This window comes from Ambystoma mexicanum, chromosome 1q (assembly GCF_040938575.1).
Source record: "Ambystoma mexicanum isolate Mex_15411 chromosome 1q, UKY_AmexF1_1, whole genome shotgun sequence".
Lineage (NCBI taxonomy): Eukaryota > Metazoa > Chordata > Amphibia > Caudata > Ambystomatidae > Ambystoma > Ambystoma mexicanum.
In genome coordinates this window covers 1,013,017,373-1,013,036,375 of record NC_090922.1, presented here as the reverse complement: position 1 = coordinate 1,013,036,375, position 19,003 = coordinate 1,013,017,373, and the positions used below count along the sequence as shown (strand labels likewise).

At 46.3% G+C, this 19,003-nt stretch overlaps 1 protein-coding gene across 3 annotated transcripts in view; it reads right to left on the bottom strand.

Annotated features, from left to right (window-relative positions):
• Nucleotides 1-19,003, bottom strand: part of LOC138540387 (putative ferric-chelate reductase 1) — a 552,853-nt gene that overhangs the window by 122,787 nt on the left and 411,063 nt on the right. The window contains exon 14 of one of the 3 annotated variants that reach the window (XM_069641682.1): nt 7,158-9,388. The exons of the other annotated variants lie outside the window; for them this stretch is intronic. Coding sequence (XP_069497783.1) covers nt 9,255-9,388 — 134 coding nt within the window. The 3' untranslated portion in view covers nt 7,158-9,254. Of the gene's footprint in view, nt 1-7,157; nt 9,389-19,003 lie in introns of those variants that run through there. 3 annotated transcript variants of the gene reach the window in all.

The window sequence follows — 19,003 nt, the reverse complement described above, 5'->3', positions numbered from 1 at the left end:
TCATTGTTCTGGAGCACCAGGTCCAGAGTTGGGTGCGTTCTGCGCCGGCACGCCCATCTGAGGGTTCTGCTGAGCCCTCAGTATGTGACCCAGATCCCGCGCCATGTTTTGAACCTGGCGCTCTAACTGGGAAACCCGCTCAGGCTGATACGGGGCCCTGTTTTCCCCCCTGGGCTGATCCCGGGAAGGGTAGCTGTCCCTCCTCTGGTAATACCCCGGGTTGGGAAGATTTGGGTACCCCTCCACCCTTGGCCTCCCCTCTCCCGGATTCAGTGGTCTGGGCTCAGGGAATTGGGGAAAGAAGGATGGATGATTTTGGGGTTGGAAGTCGGGTGGATATCTGGGGAAAAAGTTCTGCCCAGGGTTTGGTAAATTTCCGCCCTCCTGTGGGAAGTTTGGAGGGAAGTTCCCTGGGTTAGGTGCTTGGCTGGATCCCCCCCCTTGGGCTGGAGGAGTCCACACATAACCCAGGATGGGTCTGTTTCCCTTGTAACGGGGACTTACATAATCAGGAGAGCGAGGGACCCCATTTGTGGGGCTGCCTCCCTGGCTCCCTGTCTGTGACTGGCCCGAGGACCTTCTGGGCCTAGCATTATTAGGTGCAGGTAGGTTTTTAGGCCCCCCTATCTCCAAATCCAAAACAGGGGTGACCTTTACCTCTGCCACCTTGGCAGCAGCAGGGGTGCTGTTGGCTTTGGGGTTTTTCTGGGCATTACTTTTGCTATCTACCGGTTTCTGCACCTCATAGATCCGGGTAGCCTGTTCAATGACCCAGTCTAAAGATCTTTTCTCGTGAAAATCCCTCACGAGCTGGGTCATGATATATTTGGGCAAGGCATGGAAAAACGTATTAATAAACTCTCTACTATCTGTGCGCACCCTTCTGGTGGTTTGCGCAAAAGCACTTTTCAGTTCTTGCACAAATTCTTGTGGGGCCTGATCCTCCCCACATTGCAAATTGTAGGCTGCCTTGCGAGCCTCTTGAGGATTTCTGTGAACAGAAAAATGTTTCAAGATGGCCGCCTTATAGGTGGACCATCTTGAATGATTTTGGTCCTCCAGCCCCGCAAAGAAACTGGAGTATTCCGGGGAGAAGGTCCACTTTACATATTGAATACAGCTTTGGCTGTCCTTCAAATGGAAAGTCTCCATCATTTGTTCAAACAACTCTAAGTGCTCCCAAACAGAATACTTAGCGTTCTTATGGTAAGGCGTGATGACGCTCCTGATCGCCTTAATCTGCTTTAAGGGGTCCTTAAGCAAGGCCCTTTTTGCCTTATTGGCCTTTTTGGTTCGGGTAACCCTTGTCCATTCATCCTCGGACTCAGAGGCACTGCTCCCAGAGGTTCCCGTCTGTTCTTCCAGGTTTTCCCGGATTCTGCGAGCCTGGGAATGGCTGGCAGAATGTGGGGACCTTGCCTCCTGTGTCCTGCGCAGTTCAGAGGAGTCTTCAGATTCCTCCTTGCTGCCAGGATTTGCTGGGTACCCCCCCCACTGTCCTAACTGGGCAGAGGTTTTCAGGATGCCCTTAATGGGCCTATTCTCCCGGGGTTCCCCACTGAATTGCACCATGCTTGGGTGCCCATACCCGGATGCCCGCCCCTCCATTCCTGGATGGTACTGGCCTATGAGCCCCATGCTTCTGGCTGGATAGTAATCTGCCATCCCTGTGGCCCTGTGCTCATGTGCGCCAGGGGACACGGGGGTGGCAGAGTCCAGGGACTGAGAGGTATGAGGGCCTCTGGTACTAGGGCTCCTGAGGTTATGCTCCGGAGTTTCCATTTCCCAGCGAACCTCATCTCTATCCGCCCCTGCTCCCTGTTGCAATGCAAGAGCCTGCATTTGTGCCTTCAGTTCCTCAGTTAAGGCCTTACTCGACTCTATCAGTCTCTCCTGCATCGCTACCTGCTGTTGGAGCCTATCATTGTGCTGGCAGAGAGCTTCATTCTCTCTCTGTGTTTCCTGATTGGTCCTGGAGCACTGGGCCAGTCTTTGCTGCAGGAGGGTTACCTCCTGAGCTGTGTCCCTATTGGCCTGCTCCTTTCTTGCTAGAGCATCCTCCACCCTCCTGGTGTGCTCTAACAAGTTCTGGTGTTCTTTTTGGAGGTCACCCAGTCCCTGGTGGGCCAGGTGATTTTCTTCCATTTTTCTTTTTAGATGGCAGACTTCCTGGCCTATGGCATCTCTTTCCTGACTAAGAGCCTGCATTTGTGCCGCCAGGTCGTCCCTCTGCCTTTGGAAGGTAACAGCTTTCTGGCGCTCCTGGTCAAACTCTGTCTGGGTATCCAGGTCTTTCAAAATCAGTTTATTGCTCTCTGCCTTCTCTCTATCTAGGTGGCTTTGCAGGGTGACTACCTGCTCAGCACATGCCCTATTGAAGTTTAGCTGTTGCTCCAGCTTTTTCTGGCTTTGCAGTAGGGAGTCCAAACCTTCTTGGTGTTCCTTCTGCAAGGCCAGAAATCTGGTATCCTGTTCTGACTTTTCCTTTTGCAGCACATCCATATCCTCCTTCATTTTAGTGATGTACAGTCTGCTGTCATTTTCTGACTCCTGGCTCCTCTGCAGCCTCTGCCCAGAAGAGACCAGGTCAGATTGGACCTTCTCTAACACCATCTGTTGCCTATTTGCCAGATTTTGGCTTTCAGCACATCTATCCTGCATGTCTCCCATATATAGGTACAGGTATGCTGCTATCCTGGCAATCTTATTGTGTTCCTCTTTGGCTTTAGGAGCCATATATAGTTCACTCAGGGCCACATGTAATGGACCCTGATCTCTCCATAAGTCTGACCCTGTTTCAGTGACCTGTCGCGTGATGGCCTGCAACCAGGCATCCTGGCCCTGCTCAGCCCATTCACCTCTCACAAATAATTTATGTAAGAAGTGCTCTCTGGCTATTTTCATATCTACCAAGGTCGTCATTCTAGAGATTGGTCTCTGTCCTGATTTACAGAAGTTAGTATTTTATTTTTGCAGAACAGAACTTTTCTTGGAGTGTCCCTTTTGAGGAATGCTTCACAGCGTAATGCAGCGTGGTGATCCGACCGGATGTATGTATCCCGTCAGTTAGCACACTGTATTAAGCTGCACAAGTGGTAAATCTAACCCAACGTCTCGGCTCGAGCCCCCAATTTGTAAGAGGATTCAATTCAACACTACAGCTAAGTCAACGCCTAGTCTATAATACTGAATGAAAACCCTTATTGATATATCTTTAGGTCCAGTTCATGCGTTCTGGATGACTACCCCTATATAACACCCCTCTCTTGGAATCCCCCTGACCCCACTGAGCCAAGAAGTAGTTCTGTTTTGCAAGTTAAAAGGTTTATTTGATAAATTAAAATATATATATATATCACACTTTATAATAAATTAATAATTGACTAGCACACTTAATCTGATATGATAAAGATTAACAACGGAGAATCTGGCACTAGCACACTGGTAAATAGGTACAGAAGTATAATGTGGTAGAGAATGCTTTATAGGGTTCAACTGGATGTAATGTTGAATGAAAATGCAATACAGAAAATACTCAATATGATTTCAACAAACAAGGTAATCACTTTTCTCTGGCAATCCCCTCCCCCCCTTGATGCAATGCAAGGAAATGGAAGGAAGCACACAGTTCTCAGAAATGCAATCAACTGTAATTCTGTTCACCCCAGCAAGCTTAGACTACAGAAGTTTGAAAACACAGGCCCAAATTGCTTTGATATGTGCTGGCAATGAATTAAAAAATATGCTAAAATGCTTTTAATTCCCTTTCAGAGGTTCAGGGTGAGTGGTATCTAGTTAATATTAGTCCAGGCTCACACTAGCAATGATGCAGGGATAGTTAGCAGGTTAAACGAATTTCTGGCAAATGGAAAAGCAAAACTGCTGTCTTTTTACACGTGAAGAAATGTGCAAATCGCGGCAAAATTTGCGGATGCGTGTTCCGCGATTGCGGTAAAACTATAAGGGGTAGGAATGTGGTTCTTGGTGCGATTCAAAGCTACGATTCTAAGCTTTCTAAGGAAAGTTACTGCAAGTCTCTAGCCCAAACGGTTACAGAGTTATGACCGATTTAATAGAGGTCGTTTTTGGTTTTGCAAATTTTAAAAGCTCAAAATGACAAGTGGCAGATTTTGCAGCTAAAATGACAGGTGACAGATTTGGAGCTATCAGGCAGTTCTACTTAGGTTACATAGATTGAATTAGATGAATTTAAACTAAGAGATTGGTTCTACACAGTTCAGCTGGGTACTCACACTATATTCTTGAATTAAATGGGCCTCGTCACGGATCTGGTCAGGGTTTTAGACTGGGCTCGGGTCTCTCTCTGGGCACAGCACTGCTTTCTCTCTGGGTACAGCACTGCTTTCTCTCTTTGGTCTGGTCTCTAGTTTGGCTTTCTGGAGGTTGATGAATTTGAAGTCTGGATCTCTGGATGTTGTATGGTCCGGCAGAGCGCGTTGCAGCAAATGGAATTGAAGGTCTCTACCTAAGTTTCAGTGGTCCATTTATATGTTCTGCAAGTGGGTGTGTGTGTTTGGTCATAACTAAAGTTACCCCTCTCACTTGTCATTAGTCAAATTTCCATTCCCCACTTGATTGGGGAATGAACTGTGAGTCAGAGGGATGTCATTTTATGGCTTGCAGATAGGACACTCCTCTGTCAGATTGCACACATTCTATATTTGATAATAAAAGACATATTTCACAGTTACACAGTTGCTTGAAATTACATATACATGGTGTGGCTGAATTTAGCCATGTCTCTGTCCAAATCTGCTGTTTCTAAGAGCTTGCATTCAGAAATGGCACATAATTGACTTTTTAACTGATTTTTCAATTTCTGACATTGACCCAACTTTACATACATGTGCGCAGGGAGTATGGACATTAACTGATGAAGTTTCAGATTTTTAACATGCATACATTTAGAGTAATATCCACTTTTCCGCTAAAACCCCCCTGAACATACCACCGGTTCTAAAAACCTCTTAAACTGTGGGCAGAAAAATCACAAGAATTATGGTATCATTTATAAAATTTTCACATGTCCGCTCTATGAATGATCCATCTTTTTCTAAACAATATTCTGGCTACAAAGGGGTGTGGTTTCCTCTCAGCACAAGGTAGAAATACTGGTTTATCCAGTTCTGCCAAGCCAGCTTGCTCTCACAGGCAGTGCCCCTCCCAGCTTCTGCCAAGAGGAAGCTATATTTTACGACTGCTGTAATAAAACCTTTGCCTGAGTCAAGAGAGGGCTCATTGTTCAAGAGGAAGCCATTTATGATCCTCTCAATAAACCCTCTGCCTGGGTGAAGGGAGTTGCATTGTTCAGTCACCTGCAGAGCACAGGTAATTCAATTATCAGATAGATGGTATATTCTTAGTGTGGCCAGCAAAAGGAAGATAGGCCTGGGAACACAGTTGTGACTCAAGTTTCACTCCTGATGGGGGTAGCTGTCAAGCAAAATCAAGTTCCTTAAGCCAGACTTTCAGCTGTCATGTTTTTTTTTTTTTTGCTTTTTAACTTAACTTGCAATTTTACACATGCAGCTAGAATGCTGATTCTAAGTGCAAAACTATGACATTTCAACAGTTACAAAGGCATGTGACACCAAACATAGGTCACTCATTTAATGTAAACATTTTCGATTTTAGTGTCTTTAAATCCAGTGCAACTTAAACTGCTGCAATCCACAGCTCAGCCAGTCTTGTTATAAACCCTCCAGTCACTTCAGAATATCACTTTACATTGTATCCACCTCTCAGTAAGTCTTTCTTTAGCCTGCTTTGGGTTCATTCAGTTTTACACAAAAAAGTAAAATCTGGTGTGGTTTTAAAATGCCGGCTTTTGGATAGTGGTGAGTACTGGTACTGCACCCATTTTTGAGATTTAAGAAATGAATTCCCCACCATTCTAGGTTGCATTTGGCAATCAGCATTTCCATTCCCAATGGGTTCAGACTACTGTGCAAAAATGAATTCCCAACAGTATGGGTTTGCTTTTGGCAATCAGCATTGCCTCTCTGAGCTCACAATATAGGCGAAATGGAATTTTCCTGTGCATTTTCTGGGGAGCTCTGGCCATTATGATGTTTTCAATGCCAGTACTGCACAGTTTTGAGGTAGGGCTCGGATGCATGGGTAAATACATCCCACACCACAAGTGCCTCAACAACAAAGCACCACCCTACCTCAAGGACAGGCTACATCTAAGAACCTCGACCAGACCCACAAGAACAGCGAACGCTAACTGCCTACAAGTCCCGTGATTTAAACTCGCTACTATAGGAGGACAGAGCTTCCCAGTCAAGTCTGCGCAGCTGTGGAACTCTCTACCCCATGGCATTAGAGAACCCAGCCCTTTGCGAAATTTAGACAGAACTTGACCAATTGGTTGAGAGCAAATGACACCCAACTACACTGACTTGCTTGACTTGATTGTATTCACTGGCGAACTAACCTGGAGTTCTACCTGCACCCCATTACCAGGCTATTTGAATTCACCTCTTTCTTCCTGCACTGAACTGTTCCTGGTGCCTGTATATTATTACTGTATATATTATTATCTTATATTCCCCTCAAGAATACCTGCACCTGTAAAACTTTGTTTCTGGACCTCTATCCGGCCTTGTATATATTCGCTTACTGTAAATTGTAGGATGACCCTGCACTGTTCCTACTTAACATGTACCTGTAACTAAGTTGAGCATATTCATGTCTTGTGCGCCCTGATGCCCCAGGGTATGGCGCGCCCTATAAATAATAAACTAAACTAAACTAACCTAAACTAAACTATACACAAGTAAAAAAACGTGGTGGATCAGCATCCTCCTGCTTAGTCATAAAAACGTAACTCCCTCACAAGAGAAGTCCAAAAATATGAAGGCCCCTGTAAAATTCAGAAAACTTCTAAAAACCTGGCTTTTCAGCACCGTACATGATGAAAACAATTGAACACCACCCACACCCCATGCAATGAACGCAACTGTATTGCTCTCCAAATGCACGGACAGTAATTTATCACCAGTACAGCCGCAGAGCCAAAACATGTATTGCTCGCCAATAGTGCACGGACAGTAATTTATCACCAGCGCAGCCGCAGAGCCAATACTTTGAACGCAGGTAGACAACGCAATGACTTACAACCACAAGCACGCTTAGAGAGTAAGTAGCACTTATACGGCTATTTATTCGTAGTTAGGCATATATACAATACAAGCATAAATCAGATAAATCATAGGAAATTAGCAGGAATACATCACCATGGGCGTAACTTGACAAAACCTCATCTCGCCAGAAGCGGCTGAAAGACCCCGACAACAGCCAGGCCAAGAGCACAACAGCCCACAGGTATATCGGACCAGGGCGTCCCCCCTCCGACTGAGGTCTTTGTGCATGTCCCGTCTGACCGTTGAGGGCTTCCGCATATATGCCCTCCTCAACAAGGGGTGGCACCTTCTCGAACCTTCTGGCAAATGCGCTTGCGCATTGATGGGTGACCGTTGATTGCCAGCTGGGTCAACCGACAGTAACCTCAAGGAGCAGAGCGCTTCCCTCTCCTAAGCGCCCCGGAAAACAATTCCATAACTCATCTCAAAACCTTGGCGCAAGCATAGCAAACCAAAACAAACTTCGTTATCAGGTACCAGCCGGCACCTGCGGATCTTAGCTTTCCCAGCGCCGTGTCCTTGGCTGAGAAGGCCTGCATTCCAAACCCATCAGCGAATAACGTTGAAAACATGTTGTTTCGCAAAGCAAGTGCAGCTTTCCACTGAGGCATGGATAAATATCCATCATGGCTCTGAGTTCCCCCAGAATGCACTGCGCACCAGCGCCATGTTTTTTAGCTCGAACACCACAATCCACCCTTGGATATTTACCTTCCATAGCCCAGTGGTAAAGGAGGCGGCCTTTGAAACCGCCGAAATATTAAAACCAAGTTGGGAATACATTGAATACAACAACAACACGCTATTATAATAGCTAATATAATACAAATGCAAGCAAAAGCATAACGCAGTGTACCTCCAATATCGGGAATCCATGAAAATAACCAATCCCACCAATTCCCAGTTTGCTCTTGGGACACTTGAGAAATGAGATCCCTCAAACCTCGAATATGACTTTCAATGGATCGTGAATGGTCACTTAGATTGAAACAACACATACCCTCAACTGCGTTACAGCCTAAATTATGCTTCAGCAATAAGTAATCGACAGCAGCTCTGTTTTGCAAAGTAGCTTTTCTAATAACTTTGCTGTCAAGGAGTAACTCTTCTAAAGCTTGAGAAGTATGATTGAGTCCTTTTACTACTAAACATGCTAATTTGATCAAAGACTTGTACCCCCCAGCAGATAAACCCCAAACTCCTACTAATGAAAGGGTTAATGCTAGAACTTTAGCTTCTGATAGCAAATGCACATGTGAATCACAATCGGGGGATAGACCCACAGATTCAAAAGTTGATCTTTTGTTTCGAGATATTGCTGGGTGTAAAGGAAACATCATTAGTCCTAATCGAGTTAAGGCACACGGACCTCCAGAAATGTTAGCTGGAATGTAAGTGTATGTGATGTTACCACATGAAAAGAGCCATCCTGTTGGAAGTTTCACATGATTTAGATGACTGGCAGCTATTACGGTATGATTGCAAGACATAGTATTATTCACACTGGTACATGTGCTTGGAACTCGTGAACACAATCGTTTCTCGAACACAGTTTGATTCTTCTGTTTGGTTAAATTTAGCTGTTGGCATTTGCCAATTTCTTTAGCATCGCAGGTCATAAAGTAGCACACATCGCCTTGAGTTATATTGTAGGTTATAATACGTGTCAAATTTCTCCATTTGCGATCCGTTTCCTTGCAAAACCTGCAGTACTCATAGACGGAAAAAGATTGTCTGATATCGGAATCTTGAACTAACGAATCATTGTGTGTGACGCCAAAAATGTGCTTTAGAACCGGAACTGGCGTCGGCACTGCAACTAAACACGTAGTTAGTAAAGCTTCAGCATTGGGCACATCGGTTAAGCAAAAGTGCGTAATGTTAAGTACTTGTTGTGCCAGGTACGTCCACATATTCTCCGTTTGGGTAATCATCGGGGAATATTTTCGCCGTCCTAAAGACGCCTCTTGCATAGCTGGCATCGATGTTGTTTGGACTTGCACTTGACGTGTCCGTCGCCTTCCATGAATCCATGTCGTTGGTCTGGCTGGCTTTTTGGCATCGGTATCGAGTTGCTTTCGGACATCATTGCTCCTCATCATCGGTCTCCCATTGATCGTTGGCACAGACATGGCATTTTTTATCCGGAGCATCATGCCGTTTGACTCTCCCAAATGGAGTCCATTTAGTCCCACAATCACACCAGCCAGACACAGGATCTACAAGGCAAACCCAGAAAAGAGATATCAGTGTTGAAAATCACTCCCTTAGGTAACATTTGTCTGCGGGCACATACTGCCATTTGTCTTTACCAGGTTCCATTACTAAAACTATCTGGTCTTTGCCTGATGCAATAACATCTGCGGGCACGGGTGGACCACTTGGCCTTTCGACCCACACCTTTGCACCCGGTATCATACTGTCTGAAGAGCCAAAACCACGATCCCCACGGGTAGTGAACACTGTGGGAGGCTCCCCCTTTTTAATCATGGACAACTTAACAGGAATGATAATTAACTGAGCCACTCTATCACCCTTATGAATCGGTAACACTTGGTCCCCACTATTCATCAAGATGACTTTGATCTCGCCTTGGTAATCAGCATCAATGACCCCTCCCAGCACTTGAACTCCCTTCAATGCTAGTCCAGATCTAGGGGCAATCCATCCCATATGCTCTGGAGGAATTTGTACCCCAATCCCTGTTTCAATCACAACAATCCCTCTCGGGTCTAATCTGATTTCTTCATGAGAATGCAAGTCTACCCCGGCTGACTCGGGAGTCGCCCGATAGGGAGCTAAAGAGCCCGGGGTAATCTCCCAGTACAATAGAGTCTCTCTAACTAGGTTGGGTTGAATCTGTAAAGCAGGAGTCATTAGTCGCAACAATGGAGTCTCATGATTGTTCACCGGTCTATTATTCAACACTTGCACCGCATCAAACACGCGATCACGCCAACCTGCCAAACTGCCATCTCCAGACTTACGTAGCTGTTCCTTCAACAACCCATTCATTCTTTCAATTAACCCTGCCGCTTCCGGGTGATAGGGCACGTGGTAAAGCCACTCTATACTCTTCTCCTGACAATAGTCCTGAATTAATTTGCCTTTGAAGTGTGATCCGTTGTCACTTTGAATTTGCAAAGGCACTCCGTAATGCAACGTGATCTGATCTAGCAACTTAATGGTATTCAGTTGTGTGGCACGCTTGCATGGCAAAACCATCATGTATCCAGAGTAAGTATCCACAATAGTGCATGCATACTGACAACCTTTACTGATTGGCAGAGGACCGATAAAATCGATCTGCCAAATTTGACCTGGTAACTTTCCTCTTCGCAACGTGCCGTGAACAATCTGAGGGATAGGCCTATGCTGTTGGTGTTGGCACACCGGACATTGCAAGATGACTGTTTTCACTACCTCTAAAGGAATACTAATTCCTCGAGCTTGTGCCCACCTGATAGTAGCCTTTTCTCCAAGGTGCCCACATTTCTGGTGAGCCCACTTGGCCAAACCCTCCAAATCGTCTTCCTGAGGCTCCGCATCCACAGATGAAATCTTGGTGTGTTCATCTGCAACAGAATTAAACCAACGTTCCAATGAATCTGTCGCACAATGCGCATCCACATGATACACTGTGACTTCACTTTGTGATAGCATTTCTGCAATATCTTGCCACAATTCTTTTCCCCACAACTCTTTCGAATGAATCTTCCACCCATTCTTTTGCCAGGTTGGCAGCCACACCGCCAGCCCATTCGCCACTGACCATGAATCTGTGTACAAATGACATCGACCAGGGGTCTCTTGTTTCAATGCTTGGTAAACTGCGTAAAGCTCTGCAAACTGACTGCTCTTCCCTTTCCCTGACGTCGTCAAAATCTTTTTTGTCTTGGGATTATATGACACCGCTTTCCAGTATCGTTCTGTTCCCACATATCGGGCTGAGCCATCAGTAAACCAGGCATGCTCTGTCTGCTCTACGGTCAAATCACCATATGGTACTCCCCATTTCACGGGAGACTCGCGTTTCTCAGACACTTCTGGTGGTATGTAATCCGAGGGCGGTATGTTGGCTACTTGCTCGTGTAACTTTGCAACCCCACCCTTTCCTGATTTGGCTCTGTCTTGAATGTACCATTTCCATTTAATTATGCTGGCTTCCTGGGCATGTCCTATTCTGTGTGTTTTAGGAGAACTCAACACCCATTGCATAATCGGTATTTCTGGCCTCATCAATACATCATGGCCCACCGTCATTTGCTCAGTATCAACCAGGGCCCAGTAACATGCCAGCAACTGCTTTTCAAATGGAGTATATGAGTTACCAGCATCGGGCAATTTACGACTCCAAAACCCCAATGGCACACGTTTCCTGTCCTGTTTCTGCCACATACTCCAGTTAGCATAATTGTCTTGTACAGACACATTCAATTCCACTTCGCCTTCCTTCAATGGCCATAGATCGAGCACCTGCTGCACGGTGTCTTTTGCCAACTCAAATGCTTTCTGCTGCTCTTCCCCCCACTGAAACTCATATTTCTTTCGTGTCACTTTGTAAAGGGGGGCCAGTATCTGCCCTAAATGGGGAATGTGCTGTCTCCAGAACCCAAACAGCCCTATGAACTGTTGAGCTTGCTTTTTATTCATTGGCGTGGTAAACTCAAGTATTTTCTGTCGGGCCTTCGGCACCATTTCTCGATGCCCATTATGCCACTGAATTCCTAGAAATGTCACTGTCTCAGCTGGGCCTTGAATTTTGTTCGGGTTAATCTCCCACCCTTCCTTCTTCAATCCTTCCATAATGACTTCTAACTGGTTTTGCACACTGCACTCATCCTTGCCCTGAATCAAAATATCATCAATGTAGTGAGAGATTTGTATGTCCGGTTTACACGGTATCTTGTCTAAGTGCTCTGCCACCAGCCGGTGACAGATAGTCGGGCTATGTATGTACCCCATAGGTAACCTTGTGAAGGTGTACTGACGCCCGCTCCAAGAAAATGCAAACTGCTCTTGACACTCTTCAGCAATTGGCACAGAGAAAAATGCATTGGCTAAATCTATCACTGCATACCAAGTCCCCTCAAACTTTTGGACACTTTCAATCAAGGTAATGGCATCTGGGACTGCAGGCACCAAGGGAGGAGTGTGTTTATTCAACTCGCGGTAATCCACCGTCATCCTCCAAGACCCATCCCCTTTTTTGACGGGCCAAAGGGGGTTATTCCAGGCGGTAGTGATAGGTCGTAACACCCCCGCCTCTACATACTCCTTGATGGTGTCTGAAATTTCCTTTTGCCCCCCAGGAATGCGGTATTGCTTCATTGCTACCCGCTTGGTCGCCGCAGGCACATGTACTGGGGGCATCTTCAATTTGCCTACTGTAATGGGTGTACAAATTAATGCACTCACCCCAAACTGGTATGTTTTACCTCCAAGTCCTAAAGTCAACCCTTCCAGAATGTCAAAGCCAATTATGTACTCAGGTATCGGGACAATCAACACTTGGTATTTCTGCCTAGCCAAACTGCCTATTTTCATTTCCACTTCAGTTTGTACTGCGGGGGTCTCCTTCCCCCCTAGTCCTGTAATAGTAAAGTGTCTGCCTTTGAATCGTGTCGGATTCCCGTGAATCAAAGAGGCCTCCGCCCCGGTGTCTATCAATGCTCGCACCCCTTGCGTATTTCCTGGCCCCCAAAAAATCTTGACATTAACATGGGGCCGCCTATCCACCTTTATGCGAGCAGACGCTGCCGGAGCTTGGCCATAACCCTAGTCAAATTTTGAATGAGTGTAACCTGACTCTGCCTTTAGCATTGCACTCACCACCTTCCTCAAATCAGCATATGTCGGTTGGTACGGGGAAGGTGTCCCCATAGACCCCTCCTCCTGTTCTTCCTCAGGAGGGGCAGAAGGGGTGGTGTCCCCCTCTGGTTTAGTCACTACCTGTTTCTTAACCTGTTTGTAGCGCTCCTTGGCTGCAAGCCCTCTCTTTCTGTATAGTTCGTACATGACCCTGGTTTCAATGCCATCAATTTCTTCCCGTGGCACACCATCTTTTAACAGGGCCAAAAACATGTCTTTTCTAGACACTCGGGAGTCTCTGCTATCTTGTCTCCTGCCTTCAGTTCTTCTCTCGCTACGCCCCTCTCTCTCCCGTGGCCTGTTGTCACTCCTATCCCACTCCCCTAAATCTGCCAGTTGCCGAATGGCATCCACTACTTCATCTGTGGGTTTGCCCGTCATACCTACGAGCAAAGTCATAATGACACTTTTGTATGCGGGCGGTGCAGTTCTGATCACCATGTTTCTGGTTGAAACTGAGAGCGCCACGGCCCCCATGTGTCCTGGAGCATCTATATGAATCGCCTCTTTCATGGCATGCTCTCTGACCTTTTGAATCGCCTCTTTCAAAGTATACCACTTTGTTTCCTCACTGGGCCAATCTGTGGTAATGGGGTACTTGCGGTTACATGCTTGGGCTGCTAAATCCAACAAAGACATTTGTGGAGGTTAGCCATTCTCATCAGGGGGCGGCCCTGCCCATAAAACCTCCTGTACACTGGTGTCATTGGACAAAGGCAAAAAACGCGGTGAGTCTGTGGCATCCACGAACAGCCCTGCAGCTCCCCCGTCTAGTAGTCTCACCATCCATGTCAATAAAGGTTCCCCTGACTTTTGCCTCAAACGAGTAATAATCTCTCCAACCTCCTGCTGAGTGTAATCTTCCAACGTGGTTAAATCTACAACACCGCCTCCAGGGTTCTGCGGGTGGGGCCCAGCACGGCGTCTTCTAACCGGCTTGGCTGCCACTGCCTTCTGATTAATTTCTGCTTTGGAATCTGACTCATTTGCCGAGCTACTCTCTGGGCTTGTTGAGTCAAAGATGTCTCCATCCCATTTATCGGGATCCCAATTTACATCTGCAGTAGCGATTACCGCTGCCACTTTTCTTTGGTTGACCCCTCCCCGTCTTTTCCTATACTTATATCGGGCTACTCTGACTGCTGCCCTTTCAGCCACAGCCTGATATTTGTCAGCTTTGTCTTTGAAAAGTTTCATCTGAATCTGCTGCATTAATGCAATCTGTTTCTCAGCAGCTAACTCTTTTTCCAATCGCAAAATATTATCCTTCATTTCCACATTTTTCTGATGCATCTTTCGGTAGGCATGCAGGAGAACCCAACCCCGCCTGCCTAGCGCGGCACATTCCTTTCCCCTCTCTACTGAAATCTGTTGTAAACAAGACATTACTTCTGACGGATCAGCGTCTCCCACCTCACCATCCCATGTTGCACACAGCCCTGCCCCGCATGCCCATAACTGAGCCAACTTATCATATGGGCTTTTCGCCCACCCTGGAATCATTACATCGGGACATTCACCGCCAGCGAGAACTCCCTTTTTCTTGAACAAACTATTCATCACTGCAGTAATGTACAAAGCCTCTGTATATATATATATATAAATATTTATTTCCACACCGCAGTCACTTGCGCAGACACGCACACACACACAGAACAGATTAACACCGTCCAGCACTCTCTGCCAAATGAAAACAACCTTTCGCTCGCAATGTAAGCAAAACCTATCTGCGTTCAACCGGATTCTTTAATGGTTGGAACAATTCATCACAAACCATCCCATCCTCGTCGCCAAAAATGTATTGCTCTCCAAATGCACGGACAGTAATTTATCACCAGTACAGCCGCAGAGCCAAAACATGTATTGCTCGCCAATAGTGCACGGACAGTAATTTATCACCAGCGCAGCCGCAGAGCCAATACTTTGAACGCAGATAGACAACGCAATGACTTACAACCACACGCACGCTTAGAGAGTAAGTAGCACTTATACGGCTATTTATTCGTAGTTAGGCATATATACAATATAAGCATAAATCAGATAAATCATAGGAAATTAGCAGGAATACATCACCATGGGCGTAACTTGACAAAACCTCATCTCGCCAGAAGCGGCTGAAAGACCCCGACAACAGCCAGGCCAAGAGCACAACAGCCCACAGGTATATCGGACCAGGGCGTCCCCCCTCCGACTGAGGTCTTTGTGCATGTCCCGTCTGACCGTTGAGGGCTTCCGCATATATGCCCTCCTCAACAAGGGGTGGCACCTTCTCGAACCTTCTGGCAAATGCGCTTGCGCATTGATGGGTGACCGTTGATTGCCAGCTGGGTCAACCGACAGTAACCTCAAGGAGCAGAGCGCTTCCCTCTCCTAAGCGCCCCGGAAAACAATTCCATAACTCATCTCAAAACCTTGGCGCAAGCATAGCAAACCAAAACAAACTTCGTTATCAGGTACCAGCCGGCACCTGCGGATCTTAGCTTTCCCAGCGCCGTGTCCTTGGCTGAGAAGGCCTGCATTCCAAACCCATCAGCGAATAACGTTGAAAACATGTTGTTTCGCAAAGCAAGTGCCGCTTTCCACTGAGGCATGGATAAATATCCATCATGGCTCTGAGTTCCCCCAGAATGCACTGCGCACCAGCGCCATGTTTTTTAGCTCGAACACCACAGCAACTTAAAAGGAGTGGGGAGTAGGCCAGACTTGAGTGGAGTGCAGGGAAGAAGAGAGGTGTCTGAATGGGTGTGGTGGTGTGGTGTACAACTCCCAATAGAGGGTCAAAAGGGAAATGGGCGAGAGAGATCGGCCGGGTTTAATTGAACCACTGATAGAGGACCTAAGATGGAAACAGGGGAGAGAGAGGTCTCCCGATCTTAGAACGGATGAACCGCAGGGCACAGGGAACCCCCATGTCCCCTAGAGGAACCCACGGGGATTGCAACTGCTGCACACCAGGGAGTACTAAATGGAAAGGGAAGTGAGTGGCACTTGCTCAGTACACTGGGGGTAGAAATAGTACTGCCACTAAATAACCCTACTAAAACCCCACACTTCTGCTTCCACCAGGAACATGGAAAATAGCTAGTCATAACTGCGGGGCTAGGAAAGAGCAATACCACTAACCAACCTTACTAAAAACTGACCCTGCTGCATACACCTTTCAAACTCTCAACAGAACACAACCATACCTGCAAAACACATCAAATTGCATGCAGTTCACTACAACACAGCAATGAAACAAACTACACATAGCCTCACCCAACAGCACATGGTGGCTAACAACCAGAAAACACACCTACCCTCAGCAAATGGTGTCAACAGCACATTACAGCTATCTTCCTCTTGTTCCCACTCAGTCCTACTAACTTACCCACTTCTCCCTTGCTTTACAGATCCCCTAGGGCACCAGGAAACCATGCAGGTGGCAACTTTGTGTGGTATAGGAACCTTACAACATAACATGTAACTACTCACATACTGTAAATAAGAGGGATAATACAGGATGAGACATTTTTGGACAGGATCCCTGAATAATGGACAGTGCATGTACTATACAATGCAGACAGTATGAGAGGTGCCAGCCACTTAATGTATGTATGTGACAATTAGTGCGACACTGATGCATTGGTGCTTATAAATCCTTCCCTCAAAGGGTTATTTGGCTCCAGTGTGAACAAATGTCAATGAGAATAGCACATATCCAAGTATCAACAGTTGTTAATATCATTTGAAATGTACGCATTAGCACATTTCCCTGCACATTGCACTAGTGCAGCATAATTTTAACAGGTCTCTGTGGGTTCATCCACTATAGAAAAGTATAGTTGTCATTCGCTGTGCTGTGAGTGTACTACAGAGTAGTTGCTGCCACTCCAATTAGTCAGGAACGGCATGCATTTCTAAACGGTGGCAAGCATGCTCACAAAAGGGGAGGTAAACCGCAGCTCAGCTATTGTATGCTGTATGCAGCAATAATACATAATGATTTGAAGTAATTTTCAAAGACCCAACAGCAGGTCTGTGGGTAGATTTGTGGGAGGTACCATGTTATCTACAAATGTCCTTACATGTTACCACATGTTTGTGGTAAAATGTTTTACATACATATTTTTACATCACTGATAATCTGTTGGTGCCTAGTTTTGCTGCCCCTTCCTCCCTCCCGATTTAGGCAGCCCTCCAGCCTCTTTTCCTTTGCAGTTGGTGAGCAGGGACAAGTGGTTCTAGGTCATGCGGCCTAAGCCCCCTTCTAAGCGCTGCCTTTTCCTTTCTGTTCTTAACACTTAGGTCAAGGGTGTCTAACGCCTGGGTGTCCGAAGTCAAGGGCAGACAAAGAAAAGGGCAATTCCTGTTTGGACCTATTCAGATCAGAAGGACCCAGAACACCTGTTCATTTTACATCATCTAAGCTCTCAAAAATGTGTTTCAGTTCTCTATTCCAGCCCTACATCCCTACCATCACCACTCATCACCAACCATGCTGCTCACCAACATCATTATGGAATCTGCACCGCAGCAATGAGGGGTCCTCACTAATGCCACCCTATACTCTATCATCACACTTCATCCACCATTACACAAAATGTGATGCTCGCAAATGTCCGCTCAGTAATCAACCATAGAGCTGACATCGCCATCACCACACATGAGTTGGATGCCCTCTTCATTAATGAGACCTGGATGACATCCACTTCCACAGACATCCTAGATTTCCTCACCCCAAAAGCTAAAGAATTCTATAAGACCTTCCAAACAAGATTTTCGAGCCCTCGACATTATTCGCAAGGCATCTGGGCCATGCACCCAACTGGATGTCACCACCTGCCACTTTCTGCTCTCCCCAATGGCCACATTCACTTTTCATCTCAACTACAGACAACCCAACCCCAACAACATCTTCATCTACAATTTCAACATCCCTGGCAACCCAGAAACCAAGTCACTGAAGAAAGTCCTCCAGTGCCTACTTGACACACTGAACGTTACACAGCACACTAAACAACAAACTCACATGAAAGGTAATATCCTCAACATCATCACTGCACTGCCCACCCTCCTTCACAGTGCCCCTATTCCGCTCGACTGCTGGGACCATTTGGCAATCCCATTTGAAATCAGCCACACCATACCTCTCTAGCAAACCATTGCAAACTAAGCAATCAAGCATTCAGATCCTTTAAGAACTTCCCATTGGAGGCTCTCACAGAAGGCCTCACCAGATTACACCTCACATATGATTATCTACCTCTGATGAACTAGGACTGCAACTCACTTCTCCAAGAACTCAACACCACCCCCACAAAGAACATCAGCCACCATTCCCGAGTGAAATGGTGCACCCTCAAACCTAAATCTTCAGCACCCTGGTACACTCAGAAACTTAACCTCAACAAACAAGCCATCAGAAAACAAGACACGAATTGGCAAAAATCCTTCAGCACATTAGACCTCGCCCTACTCAAGGTACGCTGTGCTACATGCAGGGTGACTGACCAAAACTGCCTATGCCAACTACTACCAACACACCCATAGCCAAGGCCATCAGTGAAAGCAGAGCTGTCTTCAAGGCCATAAAGCACTGCATCAAACCTCTGCCGGAGCCACCCGAATCAAACACCATTGAATAAAAACGATGGCCATCAACTCTTTTTTCTTCAACAAGATCAACATGATCCACCAAAACACAAACCATTGTCACAACTGACAGCACACTACACATCCATCACACAAAACCACAACTACCTGGACAACATTCAAGACACGAGCTATAGAAGGCCTCACTTCAACCTTATCATCCCTCAAGGCCACATTGCATGCAAACAACATCCTCCCTGCCTCCATACTCAACAGCCTTCTGACTGAAGCACTCCTCCCTTACCTCACAGTCATCAACAGCTCCCCAACATAAGGCACAGTGGCATGCTGGAGGAAGGAGTTGGAGAAAGGGGTGACATTTCTACTTT